General features: G+C 44.2%; 1 protein-coding gene across 1 annotated transcript in view; it reads left to right on the forward strand.

Annotated features, from left to right (window-relative positions):
* LRP5 (LDL receptor related protein 5) overlaps positions 1-23959 on the forward strand; it is a 149096-nt gene that overhangs the window by 117710 nt on the left and 7427 nt on the right. The window contains exons 15-20 of the mRNA XM_073563223.1: positions 2271-2461; positions 14342-14551; positions 15350-15475; positions 15952-16188; positions 16817-16927; positions 17072-17308. Coding sequence (XP_073419324.1) covers positions 2271-2461; positions 14342-14551; positions 15350-15475; positions 15952-16188; positions 16817-16927; positions 17072-17308 — 1112 coding nt within the window. The remainder of the gene's footprint in view (positions 1-2270; positions 2462-14341; positions 14552-15349; positions 15476-15951; positions 16189-16816; positions 16928-17071; positions 17309-23959) is intronic.

Genomic DNA, 23959 nt, shown 5'->3' on the forward strand with positions numbered 1-23959 from the left:
CCTCCTGCTAGGCATTTTTGTAATTTTATAGTATTTTTAATGTTTTTTTTTTTCAATAAAATCTGATATTTTATTCTCATACTGGATCTCTTCATGATTTTTGGTGCCGTCATGGTATATTGGCCCAAAAATGTTTGTTTCTGATATTTTGAAGTGCCAGAATATATGTGATCTTTGGACTAATTTGAAGTATATTTCTCATTAGGAGTACGCCTAGCTTATTGTGTAGACTTTAAAATGTCACATACTAAAGTTGTCCTCTCCTCACACCCTGGTGTTTCACTGCTTTTGCAGCTTCTTCAGGGGAAGGGAGCCTGATGAAGCAGTGAAACCTGTCCAGGTGCACAATCACCGAAATGTAGATGTTAAAACTATATTATTTTTGTATCAAATTAAAGGTTATGTTTTAGGGACCTGTTACCGAGGGACTGATCTACTAGTCAGGCTGATGCATTTTTAGTCTCTCTTCAGTTCTGTTGAATCAATTCCCTTCCCAGGTCCATTTTGCCATCTTGGCTCTTCTTCGTCTCTCACAATGCAGTTTAATGGCTGTGATGGCTGACAATGTAATTTTGAATTTTTGCCTGTGTGTTTGGAGTAGATGCACATCCCCAAAATAGTACATCTATAAAATACTGAAACAAGTCTAATTGAAGTGATTATTTTGGCAACAGTTCATAAGTAGAGTTTTTTTTTTTTTTCCTTTTCTTTAGAATTATAGGTCTGCGTTCACACAACTTCTTAGCTAGTAATGTTCTAATGGCTCCTAGAGGAAGCTTACTTAATTCTGTTTTATCATCGAGTTTAATGTGTGCGCAATATTTTGTAATCTTTCCCTGATGGCTGCCGGCACATGGAATAGATCTATGACTGTATATATCTATATACTGTAGGGGATGTGGAGCAAAATATCAGAAAATGGCTATAACAATATATTACAAAATGAATCCGCATGAGATGAACAGAAAAATAAATTCTATAACTGCATGCACCTAAAGTATTGAATATTCATCACACTTAAAAGTATATTGACCCCGTCAGGGACTTTTAAAAAAATTTTTGAAATAGGGGTTTATTACTAATTTTGCATTGTTTGGTTTCTGCAGCCTCGATGTATGACTGTACATTGGAGAAGAGCGGATCAATTCGCAGCAATCCGGTCCAGGTCAGTTGTACCTAGCGGCTAGACTGGAGGACTGCGGATCTCTTGCCCTCCAGCACAACATTTGATTTGTCATGGCTGGCATGACGTTATCTGTGACGCACACATGATATCACGCCAGCCCTGGCTAATCAAAAGCCACACTGGAGATGCCAGAAGGTAAGAGATTCTTTGGCCTCCTGTCTAGCCGCTAGATACAACTGACCTAGACTCTAGACCAAAGTGGCGCAAATCCATGTACTCTATATCTGGCTGCAGAATGAGTTAACAGTGAATCTAATCAGTGAGATTGCTTTTATCCTAAAGACTGTAACACTTATCTCTCTACACCTGAGCTTTCTTCTAAGCAGATTTTATGAGCACATGAAAGTCAACTTTTTCACTAGTCAATAAGTAGTAAAATATGTTAAGGGGAGCATTAATAAGAATCTGGCTCAGTCATTTCAGCCTTATATGTGCTGCAGCATTTCACAGAATGCTTTGTTCTAAGTCCGCCTGGGACCGTGTGATTATTGTGACAAGTCCAAGAGACAGGTTCCCAGTGACTTCTCACCCCACTCTCCTTGACTTGACAGTTCACTTCTCGTGTAGTGATGAGCGAGCATGCTCGGGTGTCAGAGTGTCATCGGCGTGCTTGAAGAATATGTTCTAGTCCCTGCGGCTGCATGTCTCGTGGCTGTTCGACAGCCAGAACACATGCAGGGATTGCAGCTGCAGGAAATGCAGCTATGGGGACTGGAACATATTTTTCAAGCACGCTGAAGACACTCTGTTAGCACCCGAGCATGCTCAGATAACAACTTATTCGAGCATGTTCACTCATCACTATTCCTGTACACACTTAGGGATAGATCTGTCAGTCAAGTTCTGAACGGTCTCTTCCGTGGCACCAATATACCATGACTGAGTTCTAGATATTAGATTCTACCTTTTATATTGCTTTACTTCCACATACATTTTACATGGAATGTACCCAATTGTGAGGTTTGTTTTGTTGTTTGTTTTTTTTTTTTTAATATATATGTTCTAAAAAAAAAAAAGTCTTCTATGCCTTTTTTTTAATCGCCATCTATTAATCCTTGAGTGATACATCTGTATGTACTTCTAGATACATGTATTTTACAAACATGCAAGAAAGATCCCCAAAGATAGAGCGTGCCGCCTTAGACGGGACGGAGCGGGAGGTTCTCTTCACCACTGGGCTAATCAGACCCGTTGCGTTGGTCGTCGACAACAAATTGGGAAAACTGTTTTGGGTGGATGCAGACTTGAAACGTATAGAGAGCTCAGACTTATCTGGTAAGTGTTTGAAAAATAAAAATATATCTAAACTGAAAATTTAACGAAACCGTTATATGCTTCTGCTTTTCCCAAAATGCTATATCCTGGACTGAAAGTATTTTACTAGTGTGTAATTCTGATTGTTCGTTTTAATTGTACAACTTGTAATTGGTTTAAGGTATTTGAACTTTCAATTTACTAATACCACTTGAATAATTGTTAAGGGTTATGTTCACACCTCCTTTTTCTGGAGTGTTCCTAGGCATGTATATATCAAACATTGTACTCGGCATATGTCAAAAGCATGTCTATAGCCGTATCATTGGCATATCTTTTCTTTCACTGTATTGGAAAGTATTTTCCTATGCAGAGGCTGCTGTAAGCACAGGACCTTACTTTTCTTTTTTTTTTTTTTTTATGTCTTTCTCTTTGAATTTCTGCTTTTACCTTTAATGCAAGCAGAAAGGAAATAAAAAGCTGCAGTAATTTTAAATCTCATCCACCTTTGTCCTGTATTAGCTTCTGGTTTTTATCAGCCAGAATAGAATGCTTTTCACTACTTGAAGCTATACATTTAGGCCAGGTTTACACTTTTAGCATGTACAGTTTAAGTACAGATCGCGACATCTGGACCGGCTATCATCTGTCTCAGATTATGTATGTCGGAGATTTGAACCCTCCTTTAGATGATTTTTTATTTTTTGTTTCTAAGCAATTGACTAGGGATATTCTAACCCATTCACTGGCAAGGATTTTAAAGCAGTTGAAATTCACAAATAAACCCTTAATGTTAAAATGATCTACCTATATATTTTCTGAATGCAGTTCACCTGGCACAATCTAATCCCTTGAATTCAAATGTGTCCCATTTTGTTAAAAAAAAAAAAAAATCACGTTTTTGACAAACACTTTAACCAGAACAGAGCCTAAGACAACGACAAGTACAAGAAGAGCATGCCACAATCCAGATGCAGGTTAACCTATGAGGGTGGTGCCTGATGGTTCTCGGATTGCCGCTCAGCCCACAATGTCGTAATTGCTGCATGATTTTGTCTCAGCGTTGTGCGTTCATTGGCCCTCCGGGGGCGGCCAAAGCTTCCCCACAATGTCTGGAAAAATTCAAGTGTCGGCGTAATTACACACGAGAGGAGTTTGTGCAATTTCTCACCCCTTCCGTTAATTGTTAACCCCTTCACTACCAAGGGTGGTTTGCACGTTAACTACCGGGCCAATTTTTACAATTCTGACCACTGTCCCTTTATGAGGTCATAACTCTGAAACTTCCGTGGATCCCGGTGATTCTGACATTGTTTTCTCGTGACATATTGTACTTCATGTTAGTGGTAAAATTTCATTCATATAACTTGCGTTTATTTATGAGAAAAACGGAAATTTGGCGAAAATTTTGAAAATTCCGCAATTTTCCAACTTTGAATTTTTATGCCCTTAAATCACAGAGATATGGCACACAAAGTTAATAAGTAACATTTCCCACATGTTTACTTTACATCAGCACAATTTTGGAACCAAAATTTTTATTTGTTAGTAAGATATAAGGGTTAAAAGTTGACCAGCGATCTCTCATTTTTGCAACACCATTTTATTTTTACGGACCACATCACATTTGAAGCCACTTTGAGGGGTCTGTATGATAGAAATTACCCAAAAGTGACACCATTCTAAAAACTGCACCCCTTAAGGTGCTTAAAACCACATTCAAGGAGTTTATTAACCCTTCAGGTGCGTCACAGGAATTTTTTGAATATTTAAAAAAAAATTAACATTTAACTTTTTTTCACAAAAAAAATTACTTCAGGTTCAATTTTTTTTATTTTACCAAGTGTAACAGGAGAAATTGGACTGCAAAAATTATTGTGCAATTTGTCCTGAGCACGCTGATACCTGATATGTGGGGGGGAACCACTGTTTCGGCGCATGGCAGAGCTCGGAAGGGAAGGAGCGCCGTTTGACTTTTTCAATGCAAAATTGGCTGGAATTCTGATCGGACGCCATGTCGCGTTTGGAGAGCCCCTGATGTACCTAAACATTGGAAACTCCCCACAAGTGACCCCATTTTTGAAACTAGACCCCCTAAGGAACTTATCTAGATGTGTGGTGAGAACTTTGAACCCACAAGGGCTTCACTGAAGTTTATAATGTACAGCGGTACAATTAAAAAATCATATTTTTTCCACAAAATGATCTTTTCACTCCCAATTTTTATTTTCCCAAGGGTAACAGGACCCTAAAAGTTAATGTGCAATTTGTCCTGAGTACGCTAATACCCCATATGTGGGTGTAAATGACTATTTGGGTACATGGCAGAGCTCGGAAGGCAAGCAGAGCCATTTGACTTTTTTGGCTGGAATTGAGATCAGACACCATGTCGCGTTTGGAAAGCCCCTGATGTACCAAAACAGTGGAAACCCTCCACAAATGACCCCATTTTGGAAACTAGACCCCCCAAGGAACTTATCTAGATGTGTGGTGAGAACTTTGAACCCCCAAGTGCTTCACAGAAGTTTATAACGCCCAGGCGTGAAAATAACAAAAAAATTTTTTTCCACAAAAATGATATTTTTGCCCCAAAATTTTTATTTTTCTAAGGGCAACAGGAGAAATAGGACCCCAAAAGTTGTTTTGCAATTTGCCCTGAGTAGGCTGATACCCCATATGAGGGGGTAAAACACTGTTTGGGTGCATGGCAGAGCTTGGAAGGGAAGGAGCACCATTTGACTTTTTCAACGCAGAATTGGCTGGAATTGAGATCATATGCCATGTTGCGTTTGGAGAGCACCTGATATGCGCAAATAGTGGAAACCCCCAATTCTAGCCCTAACCCTAGCCCTAACCCTAACCCTAGCCCTAACCCTAGCCCTAACCCTAATGGGAAAATGGAAATAAATACATTTTTTTAATTTTATTATTTTTCCCTAACTAAGGGGGTGATAACGGGGGGTTTGATTTACTATTTATGGCGGTTTTTATTTTTGGCAGCTGTCGCACGCTAAAAGACGCTTTTTATTGTAAAAATTAGTTTTTGCATCACCACATATTGAGAGCTATAATTTTTCCATATTTTGACCCACCGAGTCATGTGAGGTCTTATTTTTTGCGGGACGAGTTGACATTTTTATTGGTATCATGTTCGGGCATGTGACATTTTTTGATCGCTTTTTATTTCATTTTTTGGGACGCAGAATTTACAAAAACCAGCGTTTCATGAATTTCTTTTGGGTGGTGCGTTTACGCCGTTCCGGGTGCGGTAAAATTTATAAGGCGGTTTTATTCTTCGGGTCAGTACGGTTACAGCGATACCTCATTTAGGTCGTTTTTTTATGTTTTGGCGCTTTTATGCAATGAAAACAATTTTATATAAAAAATAATTATTTTTGCATCACTTTATTCTGCGAGCTATAACTTTTTTATTTTTTCGCTGATGATGCTGTATGGTGGCTCGTTTTTTGCGGGACAAGATGACGTTTTCAGCAGTACCATGGAGATTTATATGCGTCTTTTTGATCGCGCGTTATTGCACTTTTTGTTCGGCGGTATGATAATAAATCATTTTTTGCTTCGTTTTTTATTTTTATTTTTTAAGGGGTTCGCTTAAGGGGTTAACTATTGGGACAGTTTTATAGGGCGGGTCGTTACGGACGCGGCGATACCAAATATGTGTACTTTTATTGATTTTTTTTTTTTTATTTCCAAAAAATGAATTTATTGGGGAATATTTTATTTTTTTTTTAATTTATTTGGCGATTTTTTTTTAAAATTATTTTTACACTTTTTTTTTTTATTTTTTTTTTACTTTATTACAATGTCCCAGGTGGGACTTCACTGTCCTGTGACAGATCACTGATCTGTCACATCACAGATCACTGTGACAGATCAGCGATCTGTCACAGGCACTGCACAGGCTTCCTCATGCCTGCGCTTTGCAGGCACTGAGGAAGCCAGCTTCCTGCAGGCCCCCGGAGGTCCCCGTCGCCATATTGGATCCGGGGGCCTGGAGGAAAGGAGTCCCCCGCAGCAGCGCTGCACATTGCGCTGCCGTGGGGGGCTCAGGGAAGCAAGGAGGGAGCCCCCTCCCTGCCGATGCTTCCCTTTAACCCCCGGTACACCGCGATCGTGTTTGATCGCGGTGTGCAAGGGGTTAACGTGTCGGGGGCGGTCCGTGACTGCCCCTGACACATTGTGCCGGGTGTCAGCTATGATAATTAGCTGACACTCGGCCGCGATCAGCGGCGCTCACCACGTGGGCGCCGCTGATCGCGATGACGTAATATTCCGTCCATGGTAATTGGGTCCATGGTCACATGGACGGAATATTACGTCATTTGTAGGTAAGGGGTTAAAATAAAGAGAGACACTTCTCTTTGGCAAAAAAAACATATTTTCTTTGATTTATAAGGGAGGAGGGGATGACAAAATGATAAGTTTGTGTATCAACCCCCCTGGATCCCTGGAAGAGATGACAATTACAGGCTGTGATTGATTTTTCTGCTCTCCACTCCCTTACACAGATACAGAACCATGAAGCTGAACTTTTCATGCCGTTTCCATTACTGATGCCCTCTGAATAATGCACCTAAACCCTTTATTTTGAGTGGTCGTAAATGGCTACACATCCAGTTGGAAGAATGTCTCAAGTGGGGTACCACAGGGCTCTGTCCTGGGCCCTGTATTGTTCAACATCTTTATCAACGATTTTAGATGAAGGAATTGAGGGTAAACTGATTAAATGTGCTGATGACACAAAGCTAGGAGGGATAGCTAATACTAGAGAAGAGAGAGAGGATTCAAAAAGATATAAATAAACTGGAGCAGTGGGCAGCAACTAACAGAATGGTTTTTTAACAGGGAAAAATGCAAAGTACTACATCTGGGCAATAAAAATGAAAAAAGCATATACAGAATGGGAGAAATAGGGCTAAGCAACAGCACATGTCAAAAAGACTTGGGTATACTAATAGATCACAGACTGAATATGAGTCAACGGTGTGATGCAGCAGCAAAAAAGGCAAATGCAATTCTAGGATGTATTAACAGAAGCATACAGTCTAGATCACGTGAAGTCCTTATTTCCCTCTACTCCTCTTTGGTCAGACCTCATCTGGAATATTGTGTCCAGTTTTGGGCGCCACATTTTAAAAAAAGACATCAACAAACTGGAGCAAGTTCAGAAAAGAGTGACCAGAATGGTGACCGGTCTGCAAACTCTGTCTTATGAGGAAAGGTTGCAGGATTTGGGAATGTTTAGTTTGCAAAAGAGAAGACTGAGAGGAGACTTAATAGCCATCTACAAATATCTAAAGGGCTGTCACATTGTAGAAGGATCATCTTTATTCTCATTTGCACAAAGAAAGACTAGAAGCAATGGGATGAAACTGAATGGGAGGAGATACAGATTAGATATTAGAAAAAACTTTTTGACAGTTAGAGTGATCAATGAGTGGAACAGGCGGCCACTAGAGGTGGTGAGTTCTCCTTCAATGGAAGTCTTCAAACAGAGGCTGGACAGACATCTGACTGGGATGATTTAGCGAATCCTGCTTTGAGCAGGGGGTTGGACAAGATGGCCCAGGAGGTCCCTTCCAACTCTACGATTCTATGATTCTAAAGTATACCTTGTGACACACATCCTGAAGTTTGTTCTTAAAGTGGAATTTAATTTTTAAGATCGCCATTGATGTCCGCATGAATCAATGACTCCAACCGCCAGTGAGACATTTCGATGATACATGTTGTAAATCTGTTTTGAGCAATTATAAGGGCTTCTAATCATACGAAGCCCTCATTACCAACTTCCCTCCGGACCCAATTATCAACCTAAGTGTCGGGTGAGGCTGGTTTCACATTAGCGCATTTTCAGCGCGCGCACGGCCGGGGGTAGCTCCGCCCCCGAGCCGGCTCTCTGCCCGGCGTGCCCGCCCCTTCCTTGTAGCGCCGCCTCCTAGCGGACAGCGGCGCCTGCGATCGGCGCACCCTATCTTTAGCATAGGGTGCGCCGATCGTGCGCAGGCCGTGCGCTAGTTGCGCTTTGACCTGCGCTGCGCACTTTTGACGGTGCGCCGTGCGCGCCAAAATCCGAAAAGTTTGATTTTGGCGCGCACGGCGCACCGTCAAAAGTGCGCAGCGCAGGGCAAAGCGCAACTAGCGCACGGCCTGTGCACGATCGGCGCACCCTATGCTAAAGATAGGGTGCGCCGATCGCAGGCGCCGCTGTCCGCTAGGAGGCGGCGCTACAAGGAAGGGGCGGGCACGCCGGGCAGAGAGCCGGCTCGGGGGCGGAGCTACCCCCGGCCGTGCGCGCGCTGAAAATGCGCTAATGTGAAACCAGCCTTAGACGGAAGAAATGAAGTTGCCTGTGCCAAAATTAACTATCAAAATAGTTGTAGTACAAGACATTATTTGTGTTTCGAAGTGGCTTCTTCATTCAAGTATCGGTCACGGTATGCAATTAGCGCTTTCATAAACCAGTGAAATGGCGCACAATGAAGAAAGTTTTGATTAAAAATCTGTATGGATCTCTGCTGTTTTTGTGATGTAGCCGGTGAGATCCAAGTTTCTGATCCTGCTAGTGATGATAATTTATGTCAAGAAGATGAAAGGCGGGGGAACGGCGTGAGATGAGAGGACACGCATCACTTAATGAGACAATGATGTTTTTCTGTTTGATCCATTCACGCTTGTTTTTGTAATCCATCCTATTTAGTGAATAATGAACACAATTGGAAGAATTCAGCATCAGACTTTAGTGAATACAACGCCAAAAAAATAAGCGCTGCACAGCTGCCGTGGGGGGGGGAGTTTATATCTGGAGCGGATTGCAAAGCTCAGAAATTGAAAACATACAGATACAGACCAAAGACCAATGCAGAATTTTTCCACGTGTTCTAATTCTCCAAGAAACCTGATAAAAGAAGAGATACGCTTTCGTCATTAGAGCAAAGATATACAATCTCAAAATCTAAATATGGTACATTATTTGTTTGCCACTTTGATGAATCTGGACCCAAAGAGCACCAGCAAAAAAAAACGAGGCGACAGAAAAAAGGCTTGGGGCTTTTTCAGATGTTCGCCATCAACGGTCCATTCTTGGATTGCAATGCACAGACTGGCCATGCGTCTCCTGACCTCAAGTGTGGCAGCTTCATATATTTCTATGCAGCTGTCACTCTCTGGGATGGAAGACGCGCGGCCAGTCCGTGCATTGCTATCAAAGATCGAACCGATGATCACAGACACCTGAAAAGAGCCCTTGGAAAAAAGTGCACTTGACAAAATTGGGGCCATAGTCTGGAATCATGAATGGAGTTCTTGGTGCAGTTTTTGTTCTTAATTTAGCCAAAGCCAGGAGTGGCTACAGAATAAAAGAATGATTGATACTGCTCCTTCTAGTGCCACAGATATTACATGTGTGGCTTCATCCTGAGGTCGTTATTAAAGGGCCGTAACAACATTTTTAATTTCAGCATCTGAAGTGTCTGACAAAGAGTTGGGTGCTGGCCATGTAATCCAGTCAATGTCTGCATTTGCTTGGCGGTGGCCCTGCAGTGCATGGCGGCAGCTCGGTGATGCCTGCAATGAAGCGTGGCGGCAGCTCGGTGATGCCTTCAGTGAAGCGTGGTGGGGGCTCGGTGGTTCCTGCAATGAAGTGTGGCGGATTCTCAATGATGCCTGCAATGAGGCGTGGCGGGTTCTCTATGATGCCTGCAATGAAGCGCTGCGGGGTTTTGGTGATGACTGCGATGAAGCGGGGCTCGTGATGCCTGCAATGAAGCATGGCGGGGGCTCAGTGTTGCCTGCAATGAAGCATGGCAAGGACTCGGTGTTGCCTGCAATGAAGCATGGCGGGGGCTCGGTGTTGCCTGCAATGAAGCATGGCGGGGGGCTCGGTGTTGCCTGCAATGAAGCATGGCGGGGGCTCTGTGTTGCCTGCAATGAAGCATGGCGGGGGCTCGGTGTTGCCTGCAATAAAGCATGGCGGGGGCTCGGTGTTGCCTGCAATGAAGCATGGCGGGGGCTCGGTGTTGCCTGCAATGAAGCATGGCGGGGGCTCGGTGTTGCCTGCAATGAAGCATGGCGGGGGCTCGGTGTTGCCTGCAATGAAGCATGGCGGGGGCTCGGTGTTGCCTGCAATGAAGCATGGCGGGGGCTCGGTGTTGCCTGCAATGAAGCATGGCGGGGGCTCGGTGTTGCCTGCAATGAAGCATGGCGGGGGCTCGGTGTTGCCTGCAATGAAGCATGGCGGGGGCTCGGTGATGCCTGCAATGAAGCATGGCGGAGGCTCGGTGATGCCTGCAATGAAGCATGGCAGGGGGCTCGGTGATGCCTGCAATGAAGCATGGCAGGGGGCTCGGTGATGTCTGCAATGAAGCATGGCAGGGGGCTTGGTGATGTCTGAAATGAATGAAGCATGGCGAGGGCTTGGTGATACTGAAAACCTGCAGCATGTGAACAAAAATATAGATTCAGTAAAGTATCAAAAAATCCTAGGCAAAAACATCATGCTCTTCTTGAAGAAGCAAAATCTTGAACCTCATTGGACCCTGCAACAGGACCGTGATCCCAAACAGACCTCATAGTCTTACTTACCATGTTTTGATTTCAGAAGAAGTCTATACACTGTGTTCCAAATTATTATGCAAAAAATATTTCCTCCTATTTTCTCTAAATTACCTATAAGAATTGCAGTCATTGTTATTTTCCAGTCATCTAATATTCTAGTATAATTGCAATGTTTTTGAACAAAGTGCCTATGAAAACAGTATATTTTTAAAAATAAGAAACACTCAAAATGCATGTTCCAAATTATTATGCACAGCAGAGTTTTCAACCTTTTTATTATTATTTTGAACAAAAAATGGTGAATTGTGAAATGATAAGCATTATCAGCTTATTACAAAATAAAATTAAGCCGTTTTCAAGTCAAAACTTTATTCTAGGTGATGTTACATTTGCACATAGGACCCCTTGTTGGAAAGAAGCTTCTGAACTCTCTCGTCTATTGAATTTGTCAGTTTTTGGATGGTTTGTGCTTCAATTGTTTTGCCTGTGGACAGAATACCCTCCCAGAGCTGTTGCTTAGATGTGAACTGCCTCCCGCCATCATAGACACACCTTTTGAGGATGCTCCAGAGGTTCCCAATGGGGTTTAGGTCAGGGGAAGATGGTGGCCACACCATAATTTTGTCCTCTTTTATGCCCATAGCAGCCAGAGATGCAGATGTGTTATTTGCAGCATGAGACGGTGCATGAAAATGATCTTGCTGCGGAAAGCACGGTTCTTCCTCTTGAACCATGGCAGGAAGTGCTGTTTTAGAAACTCCACATACTGTAGATTATGGAGTTCATCTTTACCCCTTCAGGGATCCTAAAGGGGCCGACAATCTCTCTCCCCATGATTCCAGCCCAAAACATTACTCCACCTCCTCCTTATTGGCACCTTAGCCGTGTTTTCATGGGGTGTCCATCAACCAGCCAGCCTCCACTCCATCCATCTGGACCATCGAGCGTTGCACGGCACTCATCGGTGAACAAAACAGTTTGGAAGTCAGTCTTCATGTATCGTTTGGCCCACTGGAGCCGTTTCTGCTTGTGTGCAGTGGATAGAGGTGGTCGACAGGATGGCTTACGCACAGCTGCAAACCTCTGAAGGACCCTGCATCTTGTTGTTCGGGGGACGTTGGAGGCACCAGCAGCTTCAAAAACTTGTCTGCTGCTATGACAAGGCATTTTTGCAGCTGCTCTTTTAACCGGGCGCTATTGCCTGTTGGAAAGAGTCCTCAATTTTTCCTTATCAGCACGCACACGTGTGTGCTGGGAATCAGCGACATACCTCTTGATTGTGCGATGATCACGATGAAGTGTCTTGGCAATGTTGATTGGAGTCATGCCTTGACCTAAATACTCCACAATTTGTTGCTTCTCAGCAGCCGACACATCCTTTTTCTTTCCCATTTTGGCAAAAAATGTAGGCTGCTTAATAATGTGGAACAGCCTTCTTAAGTAGTCTTGCCTTTATTTGGACACACCTGCCAAACTAATGTGCACAGGTATCTGCAATTGCTTTCAGTGATATAAAGAGCCCTGACACCCATCATCATCAATGAGTTTACATGACAAACAAAAAAATTCTAACCTTATCACTCCTAAACTCTTTTTGCATAATAATTTGGAACACAGTGTATAACAGAGTTGCAATCAAAATTATTCAGAGGAGTAATGAAAGGTGAATAAATGAGGTGAATTTTGCATGTAAGCTGTTCACTACCTGACAAACTCAATCAAGACTGTGACTGAAAAAAATGCAACGTGCTCGCTGTGGTGGAACGTCTATGCTTGAGTTCTTTGAATAGCTTGAGGATGAAAATTGAAGGATTTATTCCTTTCCTCCTCCCCTCCTTTGTGCTTCATGTCGCTGAACTCTATATTTGTCAGTTTGCAAATCAAACCAGCGCTTTTATGGAAAAGTTTTTATTAATCACCGATATGCGATGACAGCCCCACAGGCTACAGTAATTAAGCAGTCTTCATTAAGACCCCTTGCGGCAGTGGAAAACATCTTGACATGTAGGAAACAGCTCTGTAAATATGACCTAGTATTCCTGGTATGCACGTGTTTTCACCGAAAAGTTGACTGGTGTTCTGAGATCTCCTGTCCTCCAGCTTTTCTCCACTGACTGTTAGACAATACCTGCTGTCTCTAAGACATATCTTATTTGCTACAGCTAACATATTCCTGACTTTTAGTTTTTTTTTTTTTTTTTTACCCTATAATTTCTCAATCTGTGCCCTTTTGACTACTCCAGTTTCCAATGCATTCCTACAGCCAGGAAGCATATGAGGTTGTAGGCCGAGGATAACGAGGAACAGTCTGTCAGGGCGGCCATATTAGTGTGACTTATTTTAACTCAGTTTTGGCTTTCTCCAGAATTTCTGTTATTCGCGGACCTAAGTCTTTCTAAACCTAGGGAACGTACAAGCATTCTCCTTCTTGAAGAGCGTGTAATTCGATAATGGAGCCATCAGTTGCCGATAACGCAAAATAGACGCTTCTCTACACAATGACTAACAGGCGTAAAATAATCGTTTAACAAAAGCTCTCGTTGATTACCGTAGACATTGGTACTAAACACGTTTATTGACTCTTGTTAGAAGCAAATTGTGGACTTCATCGCTATCCTAGCTTGGAATCCACAAGATAAGCAAGACCATTCTGACCGATAAAGGGCAGAAATAAACCTACTGTTTAAAGGGCATGTGTCAGTAGGATCAACCCTCCTATGCAACCTATATGGATATACAGGGCAAAGAAAGTCGAATAAAATGATACCTTGATATCTGCAGCGCGATGGATACCATGTTTTGGCATAGGTGGTTTCCTTCATTGGAGACTGCCCTTCCCGTGGTTGTTCCCTCCCGGGGAAAGACCTGGCTAGTCATTGCTTGCGTTGAGAAACATGTGATGGTGTCGCCGCGGCTTGTGATGATAATGAGACTTCTGAAAAGTCTTTTGTAAAGAACTAGTAAGCCGGAGTCTAAAAGTGCCCCAATGGCCAGTGTAAATTTGCAAACTTTTTACATTTATCTGTGTTTTTAATTTTTCATCACATATTTAACGCAAACCTGATTTACACAATTGGGTCATTTTCTAATGACACATTCCCTTTCAGTATCCGCATCAATTAATGCGGATACTGAACCTTGGGTCGGTCTGAAGACTCCATTTAACCATTCATAATGTTGCTTTTTCGTGATGGTCTGTTTTACGTTCTATCAGTTCGTGAAGACCACTGGAACACGTTGCTCAAGAACTAGTAGTTTTTTTTTTCTGTATTCATTAGAGGGTCTTGTTTAACTAGTAGGTATTATTTTATATCATTACAATAGGAGCTAATCGAATTACTTTAGAAGATTCAAATATCCTTCAACCCATGGGACTGTCCGTTTTGGGCGATCATCTCTACTGGATTGACCGTCAACAACAGATGATTGAAAGAGTAGATAAGACAAATGGGCTGCAAAGGACAAGGATTCAAGGCCGCATTGCCCACCTTACCGGAATCCACGCTGTGGAGACTCTTGATACGAAGGAGTTCTGTAAGTTCCTTTTCACATCAGTCTATTACTGAGGTTTTCTAAGGAGGGTCCCGAAATAATGACTATGAAAATGGCCCACGTCAGTAAGTGGAGAGCTCATTTTGAGAGTTACATCTGTTTTTGTACAAAAGTTGTAGTCAAGTGTTGAATACCCGTCAATTAGTTTGGCTTTTACTGATGGTGTTGTTCCTTGATTCAGATTTTAATAAAAGCAGACTTATACCAGAGCCTGTGGCTCAATAGCTGAAGCTCCTGCCTGTAATGTTGAAGGTTGTGGGTTCGATTACTGGGGAGATATTCTTCAGTACACATAACATTGAGGGTTATATATAATTTAGTAACAAAAATGTATAATTAGTGGAGAAAGTTTTGAACTTGTTGGACTTAGGTGTTTTTCAACCTATACAACTATGTATATATTAGTACAGAATCAGGGTTTTTTTCCTTTAAGTTTTTTTTTCCTTCTAAATAGTAATTCGTTTGAAGGTGGAAATGCCGACTGCTTTGGTTTCCCAACACTTGAATGGTTAAATCCAATTGATCAAGTGAGTGCAGGCTCCTTCCACATCCAGCCATAAGCAGATTGCCCTTCCTACCCCCGTAAACTTTTTTGTCGTTTTTGAAAGGACCATAGTAAATTTTGGAAGCCCGTCTTAATTGATCACATTTTGAGAATGCTTGGATTTTAAGTATCGTTACATTAATTGATCGTTAGGTATACATCTAAGACCCTCGCTGCTATGTATTCCCATGCTGGTTAATTAACATTCTATTGATGAGAAACATTTAACGTTTTAGCTGCGCACCCGTGTTCAAGAGATAATGGAGGATGTTCTCATATCTGCATAGCTAAAGGAGATGGCACCCCTCGATGCTCCTGTCCTGTCCACCTTGTCCTCTTGCAAAACCTATTGACGTGTGGAGGTACTGATTTATTTGCTCCTACTGGTCTCCCAAATAATAAATGTTTAGAGTGTGAAAAATTAATTTTGCTAAAAGATTTGGGCTGTCCTGCTGGTCCAATCCTCCATGGCAGCACAAATCTTTAATCTGTGTATCCAAAGATAAATCCTAAAGTTTAGTGAAAAGATTAGGTCTATGGGCTGGCGTCCTGTTCGATCCTCCAGGGCTGTTGGATGAGGGTAGTCTTCATTCTGCAGCTGGGTTCTTGGGTGGTTCTAGCATATTTACAAGGCATTGTCTTGAAGTCACATACGGCTTAATCACTGCACCTGTCATGATATGGGGCTGAGTAATGCCTGAGGTGCCCAGGATGCTTGTCCCAAAAGCGATGACTGCCTTTCTCCCCATGGAGAATTCAACTGGACACCAGACCAGGGCAGTGTGAATCTTCTCACTAAACTCCTCTATCTGTCCATCCTATCTTTGTTTTTGCACAGAGCCCCCGACTTGTTCTCCCGAACAGTTTACATGTGCCACCGGCGATATCGACTGCATTCCCCTTTCCTGGCGTTGTGATGGCTTCTCGGAGTGTGAGGACAAGAGTGATGAGGAGAACTGCCCGTTGTGCTCCGACAATCAGTTCCAGTGTGAGAAAGGACAATGTATAGACGCTCGTAAGAAGTGTAATGGAGAGTATGATTGTCAGGACAAGACTGATGAGCTGGACTGTGAAGGTATGAATAGAGGTTTTCCTAAAAATATATATCCCTTACGATTTCATCCCGGTTTCTCTCTTCATGTAAACAAGGAAAGCTTCTGAAAATGTACAAATGGTCCGTGCTTCCGATAGGCCTCTTAGTAAGGCTCCATATCTGACTACAATAACTTAAATGTTGTAAGTGTTAATCATGTAAAAAGGGCTCTCCAGCTTTGCTCACCTTTGTCTCCGGAGAGGAGGATGGTGTTGCGTGCAGTCGGTGGGTATCATGCTGATATCCTAACGCTGACCCAACGTGATTGTTACTGCTCGCGTCCCGATATGGAACTTTGCAACACCCTAGAACTTATTTATTGTGAACTACTAATCCCAATACTAGAGGTGAAAAGCACAGAACTTCTAGAATGACATTTTATAAAATTCTAAGCCGCGTTTTATTAATTTTGTGCTCATGGACATCTTCGCCCTAATGCTAGTCTAAGCCGCCTGACTTATCCATCAAGGAGACAGCTTGTCTGATCTTCCCATAATAAATGAGGGTTTGGTGGAGAACAGGACTTTCCAGTCCAGCGTTTAGAACTTGACGTTAAATGTTTCAACCCCCCACTCGTATTGAATAGATTTCTTCTCTCCATACATTGCAGTAATCTGTACGTCTAATCAGTTCCGCTGTGACAATGGCCAGTGCGTCACTACAAAGCAGCAGTGCGACTCCTTCCTGGACTGCGGCGACAACTCTAATGATATCATGTGTGGTGAGCAGCACAGCAGATTTCCTTTTACATATGTGAATGTGGGACTGTGAATGGGCTTATTTCTTGATATATTCCCAAAATTTGATTTTGCTTTGAAGAATAAACTATTTCCACTTTATCACCAACTTCTCGTTTGAATTTTAGAGCTGGATAGATCCACCTCCGAGGAGACTCCTTCACACAGCAGTGCTATCCTACCAGTGATTGGCATTATTCTGTCCGTCTTCATCTTTGGAGGGGTGTATTTTGTGTGCCAGAGGGTTGTGTGCCAAAGATACACAGGGCCCAATGGCCCTTTCCCGCATGAATACATCAGTGGAACGCCTCACGTTCCTCTCAACTTTATAACCACTCGAAGTTCTCAACCGGGCAACTACACAGGTAAGTCTTCCAAATCGGCATGAAACGCCATGATTTAGTTTTCCTTCAAAATCTGACCAACATTTATCCATATATAGATACAGATTTATTAGTCTTGCCTAATAAATTTCTTCAATTTCGGGTCTGGCTTTCAATGACACTTTCCACTAGTAGCTCCTAACACAATGGCACCGTTAACTCCTTAACGACCTATGGCGGATACATCAGTCCTAAGTCACCTCCCCCTTTTTGGTGCAGGCTCGGGCGCCGAGCTTGCACCTTTTCTGGCACATGACAGATGATCTGATCTGGCGCTTACAGCAGATGAGCATTTTTGTTACTCATAGCAGGGCTGTAGCTATAGCCCCGCTATGTGTAACACAAGCGATCAGATGACCCTAACTTCTAGTCTCACATGGAGACTATTGAAGCAAGTAAAAAGTAGAAAAAAAAAGTTTTAAAAAATATTAACATATAAAAGTTCAAATCACCTCCCTTTTGCCCCATTCAGAATAAAACCAAATATGTGTATATATATTTTTTTTATTGTATCACTGTGTTCAGAAACGCCCAATCAAAATAGAAAAAAAATCTGAGCGGTAAACTACGTAACTAGAAAAAAAAAAATGCCAGAATTACGTTTTTTTGGTTGATGCAACATTGCAGTAAAATGCAATAACTGGTGATCAAAGCATCATATCTAGACCAACATGGCTTAAAAATAATGTCATCTTGGTCTGTAAAATGGTAAAAAAAAAAAAGTCACCCAACCCCAGATCCCGAAAAAAGGAGCCATTTTGGATTTTTTTTCCACCATTTAAATAAAGAAGAACCTAGACATGTTTGGTGTCAATGAACTCGTAATGACCTGGATAATCATAATGGCAGGTCAGTTTTACCATTTAGTGAACATGGTAAAAAAAATAAAAAAACTGGAATTGCACTTTTTTTTTTTTTTGCAATTTCACTTCACTTGGAATTTTTTTCCCCATTTTCCAGTACACGACATGGTAAAGGCAATGGTGTTGTTCAAAAGTAAAAACTCATCCCTCAAAGAGCAAGCCGTCACATTGCCATGTTGACGGAAAAATAAAGTTACGGCTCTGGGAAGAAGGGGAGCAAAAATCGGAAGCGCAAAAAACGGAAATACCCCTGGTCTCCTTTAGGGGTTATTAAGCTCTTTAGCGGTAGACAGACCTTGATAGGGGCTCCTCTAATGAAGGGTCTCTGCTCCTGTATTTCCTGAAGAATCTGCCGTGACAGCTGGAAAGCAGAACTATAGGATCAGCTGAAATTTGATCCGATAACATTCAAAGCACCGAGTCATATGGATTACACCGAGCTTTAAGCTCTCCCCCAGCCTTGGTTTCAAGTGATCTGTCGGGAGTGAAAAATTTACATTCGTTTTCCACTCCTTTTCCTTCAAATTTCACCTTTTGTTTCAGTCTTCAAAAAAAAACAAAACCTACTTTAATTTTATGTTAAAATACCGTATTTTCCGGCGTATAAGACGACCCCCCAACTTTTCCAGTTAAAATAGAAAATCTTCTTAAAAGTTGCGGGATCTTCTTATACGATTGTGTCATCTTATATGCCGGGTGCTCCGAGTGGTCCCGAAGAAGAAGGGAGGGTGTAAGTGAAGTGTTATCATCCCCCTTTTACCTTTACCATTGGTGGCAGCGGTGCTGCGGGTCTCTGTGCTGTGGGGATCGGAGGCTCCTCCTTCAGCAGTGTGGCGGCTCTGTGCTGGGGGTCAGCTGCGGCGGCTCCTGTTTGTCCAGCATGGGGGGCGCTGTGCTGGGGGCGGCTGCGGCGGCTCTCTGTCCATCGTCGAGGCTCCGGCATTTCCCCATAGCCCGGAGGCCCAGGCAGCTCCATTGCTGCGATGTGGTGGCCTCCAGGAAAATGGCCGCCGGAGCCCATGCGAGCTCAGATTCAGATCTTGTCTCCCGAGATCTCGGGACAAGATCTGATTCTGAGCTCGCGTGGGCTTCGGCGGCCATTTTCCTGGAGGCCACCCCATCGCAGCAATGGAGCTGCCTGGGCCTCCGGGCTTATGGGGAAATGCCAGAGGAGCCCCAACGCTGGACAGAGAGCCGCCACAGCCGCCCCCATGCTGGACAAACAGGAGCCGCCAACGACCCCCAGCACAGAGCCGCCACACTGCTGAAGGAGGAGCCGCCGCACCGCTGCCACAAATGAGTTGAAAGGGGATGATAACCCCACCTACACCCTCCCTTCTTCATCGGGACCACTCCCCCGCCATATGCACTCGGCATATAAGACGGACCCCCGACTTTTAAGCAGATTTTCAGGGTTAGAAAGTAGTCTTATACGCCGGAAAATACGGTAAGTATTTTTTACGTCTGTTTTCAGAAGCTAAAGTATAATTAAGTTCATTATTAAAGGGAAGCAGTCAAAAAAATGACCTATAGATTAAAAAAAACTAGAAAAAATATGATTTAAAGAATAAATTTATGAACAAATTTGTAATTTTCACACTGGCCACCTGGGCTTTTTAGACTCTTAACTTCCTGTTGTTACAGGTAACAATACATTAGCCACAATGGTCAGAACCCGACCCGATCTGTGTGTGTGCAAAGGTCAATGTAAAGGGAGTAGGAGCAGGGTTGGCTGTGACGTCTCCTATTGTGATTGGTGGATCCTGTGTTATTAGCTGTGTAGAGGTGTTAGCTGTCATCGTCATAAAGCCTCTGATGATAAAGAGCCTCCCGAAAACTCTCAAAGGAAGTAAGAGTCGGAAAAACCCCAGTGGTCAGTGTGAAAATTGCAAGATATTTTATACTAATAAAAAAAAAAAATAGCAAAAATGTATTAAAAATACATGTTACACTAAAACCTTCAACATTTTTTTGATATTTTAGATTCAGGTAAACTGAGAAAACACCATTTAAAGGGAGTCTGTCACCAGCTTTTTGTCACCCAGTCGGAAAGAAGCATAATGTAATTCCATTGATGTGTTACTCACTATTTCATGAGTAGATGATTATCACTAGAGTACTAGTAAACCTGCTGCCTGGTAGTCTTCCATATTCATGAGCTCTTTATGGCCCACCCCCACCACTGATTGTGGATGGGCAGAAAGCTGACAGTGTACTCAAAGCTGCCAATCAGTGGTGTGGGCGAGTTGATACAGGCTCAGCATTAAGAGAACTGCTAGATCTGCTTTCTATAGTTTTGACAAAATCCCTGTTTTCTCTGCTGCAGATCAATAAGTGATACATCGCTATAATCTGGGTCTCTTCCCAGCATCTTTCTGCTCTCGGATGGAGTAGCAAAGACTTGGTGACAGAGTCCCTTTAAGATTTTCCATTGTGGTACACAGCCTCTATATCTGAATTATTTAAAGGGTTATCTCATCCTTGAAGATGGGTAGAGTTGGAAACTGCCTGTAAAAACCAAGCAACTTGTCAGCTTCTTTTATTCAGTCGCCATGACAGCACCACGAGAGAGGGGATCCGCCCTTCGGGGACAGGAAACCTACAGACATAAAAAGGGGCGGCCCTCTCTCCCACCTCAGTTGGTTTCCTGTCCCTGACAGGGGATCCCTTCAGACATACCTCTTCAGGAGTCCGGATGAAATCCCATCCCATTCCCGGCAGGCCGATTCAGGCAGCGGGAGTCCCCTGCCTCGGTCTGTCCGGAGTACTGGAAGCGCCGCACGGCAGGGAGACTGTTGGTGCAGGCGGCGGCAGGTGGAAGAGACCTTCAGAGGGAGAACCTGCTTCTGGAGGCCCGACGCCAGTACCCGGTAGCTAGGTCCGGGCAGTCCCTCCTCGTCCGGTCCCGAGGGGGCGGCGGGGGGTGCGGGCCCTGGGGCATCCGCCGCGTGTCCCGGGGCGTCTGCTTTCGCCGGAGGTGGGGGCCGCTGGCTCGCAGGCGCGGACCGGTGGCGCGGCCTGGTCGCGCCGAGCGGGCGCCGTGGCTGTGACGTCAGGGGTGTGCGCCTCTGGGGAGGCTGGGCGGCCTGCGCGCCTGGTCGGGGGTCTCCGATCCCCGCCGCGAGCTCGGTCAGGGGGAGGAGGAGGAGCCAGACATCAGGGGGTACTTGGCAGGCCTGGATGAGGGACACCTGTGAGCCCCATAGGGGGCGGTTCCGGGGGTTGGCAGTCTACTTAGCTGCCTCAGATCAGCTGCGAGGTGCTTCTGGCCCTGTGTTGTTTGAGAATGGCATCGCAGGAGCGGGCAGAGCCTCTGGACGAGCATCCACAGATGCAGCCTCCGCCTTCAGAAAGACCCCAGCAGCGGTCTAGCAGCAGCAGCCGCTCTGAGAAACATAGGTCTACTCAGAAGGCGAAACCAGAAAAATCCACGAGCCGTAAAGGATCGGCGGCTCCGATGGACCCCCCACAGAACTCGGTACTGCGCTGCTATGAACCAGGGTTAGTGAGCTACGAGGAAGTTCACTTTGGTGATTTTCTGTTCCCCTTATGTTCCCTGTCTCCATTCTGCCAGGGGAAAAAGTGCTCTGGGAAGAGCAAGTACAGAGAGTGTGCTGAATGCGGGGTTCCCCTCCCGGACGGTCACATAAGAGACCGCTGACTTTACCTCCAGTATACGGGAGATAGGGATCTAACCGAACCCCTAACCTCCTACCTATCTCCGGACACGGGGTTCAGGGAGAAATCCTCTAGATCCCCCATTCTGGTCTCCGATATCGACTCGCAGGAGTTTAAATCAGATTCATCATCATCAATCATCATCTGAAGCCAGGTCAGGCCACTCCTGTTTTCCACTAGAACAAGTCAGTCATCTAGTAAAGGCAGTAAACACCACAATGGGGATTGAGGAGACCCTGACAAAGAAGTCAGTACAGGATTCGATGTTCCGAGGATTGGACCGAAGAAATCGTAGGTCCTTCCCGTTGGTAGACAAAATTAGTGCCCTTATTACATGGGAGTGGAAGAAGCCCGAGAGGAAAGGCTCCCTGCCTCCTGCCTTCAAAAGAAGGTATCCATTTGAGGAAACGGCTTCATCCTCATGGGACAAAGCCCCAAGACTGGACGCGGCTATCGCCAAAGCGTGTAAAAAGACGTCCCTACCTTTTGAGGACCTTGGTAGCTTAAAGGACCCGCTGGACAGGAAGGCGGATGTTTTCCTCAAGGGAACCTAGGAAACATCAGCTGGAGCCCTACGGCCAGCGATCGCTGCCACGTGCACCGCCAGGTCCTTAATGGTATGGTTGGACCAGTTGGAAGGGCAGCTTAGAAATAAGGTCCCAAGACAGGACATTCTTTCCTCCCTCTCTACAGCCCAGGGAGCGGCGGCCCTCCTCTCAGATGCGTCGGCAGACTCTGTGAAGTTAGCAGCCAGATCCGTGGCCCTATCCAATGCCGCCCGTAAGGCCTTGTGGCTCAAATGTTGGCCGGGTGACATGCAGGCCAGATCAAAGTTATATGGTATCCCATGCGAAGGGGTTTACTTATTTGGTAAAGTGCTAGATGAACTTTTAGAGAAAGCTGGCGACAGCAAGAAACGCTTTCCCTATTTAGGAAGACCGCCTTACAGAAGAGACTCCTCCAGAAGGTGGTTTGACCGTAGGAGAACAACAAGAGAAAGACCCAGATATGACACCAGGAGAAAAGGTAGGGGGTATATGTTTAATACCCCTCGGGACCGCAGCAATCCGAAATGACTGCCGCACCAGGTGGGGGGGAGGTTGTTGTCCTTCTACCCAGCCTGGTCATGTATTTCAAACAGTCCTTGGATACGGAGCATCATCAGAACAGGACTGAGGTTTGAGTTCCAGCAGGCTCGTCGTGAGAAGTTTCTTCGAACCCCCATCCGTTCTTCATCTACAGAACAGAAGGCATTGGAGGTGGAGATCCAGGATCTTCTCCAGAAAGGTGTCTTGGTGAAGCTTCCTGAGCTACAAAGAGGTAAGGGGTTCTACTCCCCCCTCTTTCTAGTTAAGAAGCCAGACTGCTCCTTCCGCACCATTACTAATCTCAGAAGCCTCAATAAATTCATTGAAATTCACTCTTTCAAAATGGAGTCTGTGAAATCGGCGATTAAATTGCTATTCAGTGGGTGCTTTATGGTAGTCTTAGACCTTAAAGACACCTATTATGTCCCGATACGCGCAGATCATCAGCAATTTCTAAGGGTGGCTGTTTCAGTGGGCGAAGTTATAGGCCATCTTCAATATAGGGCACTTCCCTTCGGGGTGGCGGTGGCACCCCGGGTCTTCACAAAGATAATGGCGGAGGTTATGGCTCATTTGCACGAACAAGACATTCTCGTGATCCCCTATCTAGACGATCTACTAATTGTGGGGCACTCGGAATCTCACTGCACCACCCAATTAGGGAGGGTAATATCCAGCCTTCAGGGTCTAGGTTGGATCATTAATTTTAAGAAGTCACGTCTGCAGCCCCTAAAAGTACAACAGTTCCTCGGCCTTATCGTAGACTCTGATATTCAAGAGTGTCGGTTACCAGAATCTAAAGTATTCAACATTCAGCGTCAGATACTCAGGGTAATAGAAAATCCATCGATTACTCTTAGGGGGGCAATGTCACTGTTGGGCTCACTTACGGCGTGTATACCAGCAGTACTCTGGGCCCAATTCCACACCAGAACCCTGCAGTGGGACATTTTACACAATACCCGTCAGCTAGAAGGTCGCCTCGAGGGTAGAGTTACCTTATC

This window comes from Dendrobates tinctorius, unplaced genomic scaffold, assembly GCF_039654945.1.
Source record: "Dendrobates tinctorius isolate UK_male_01 unplaced genomic scaffold, ASM3965494v1 ptg000384l, whole genome shotgun sequence".
Lineage (NCBI taxonomy): Eukaryota > Metazoa > Chordata > Amphibia > Anura > Dendrobatidae > Dendrobates > Dendrobates tinctorius.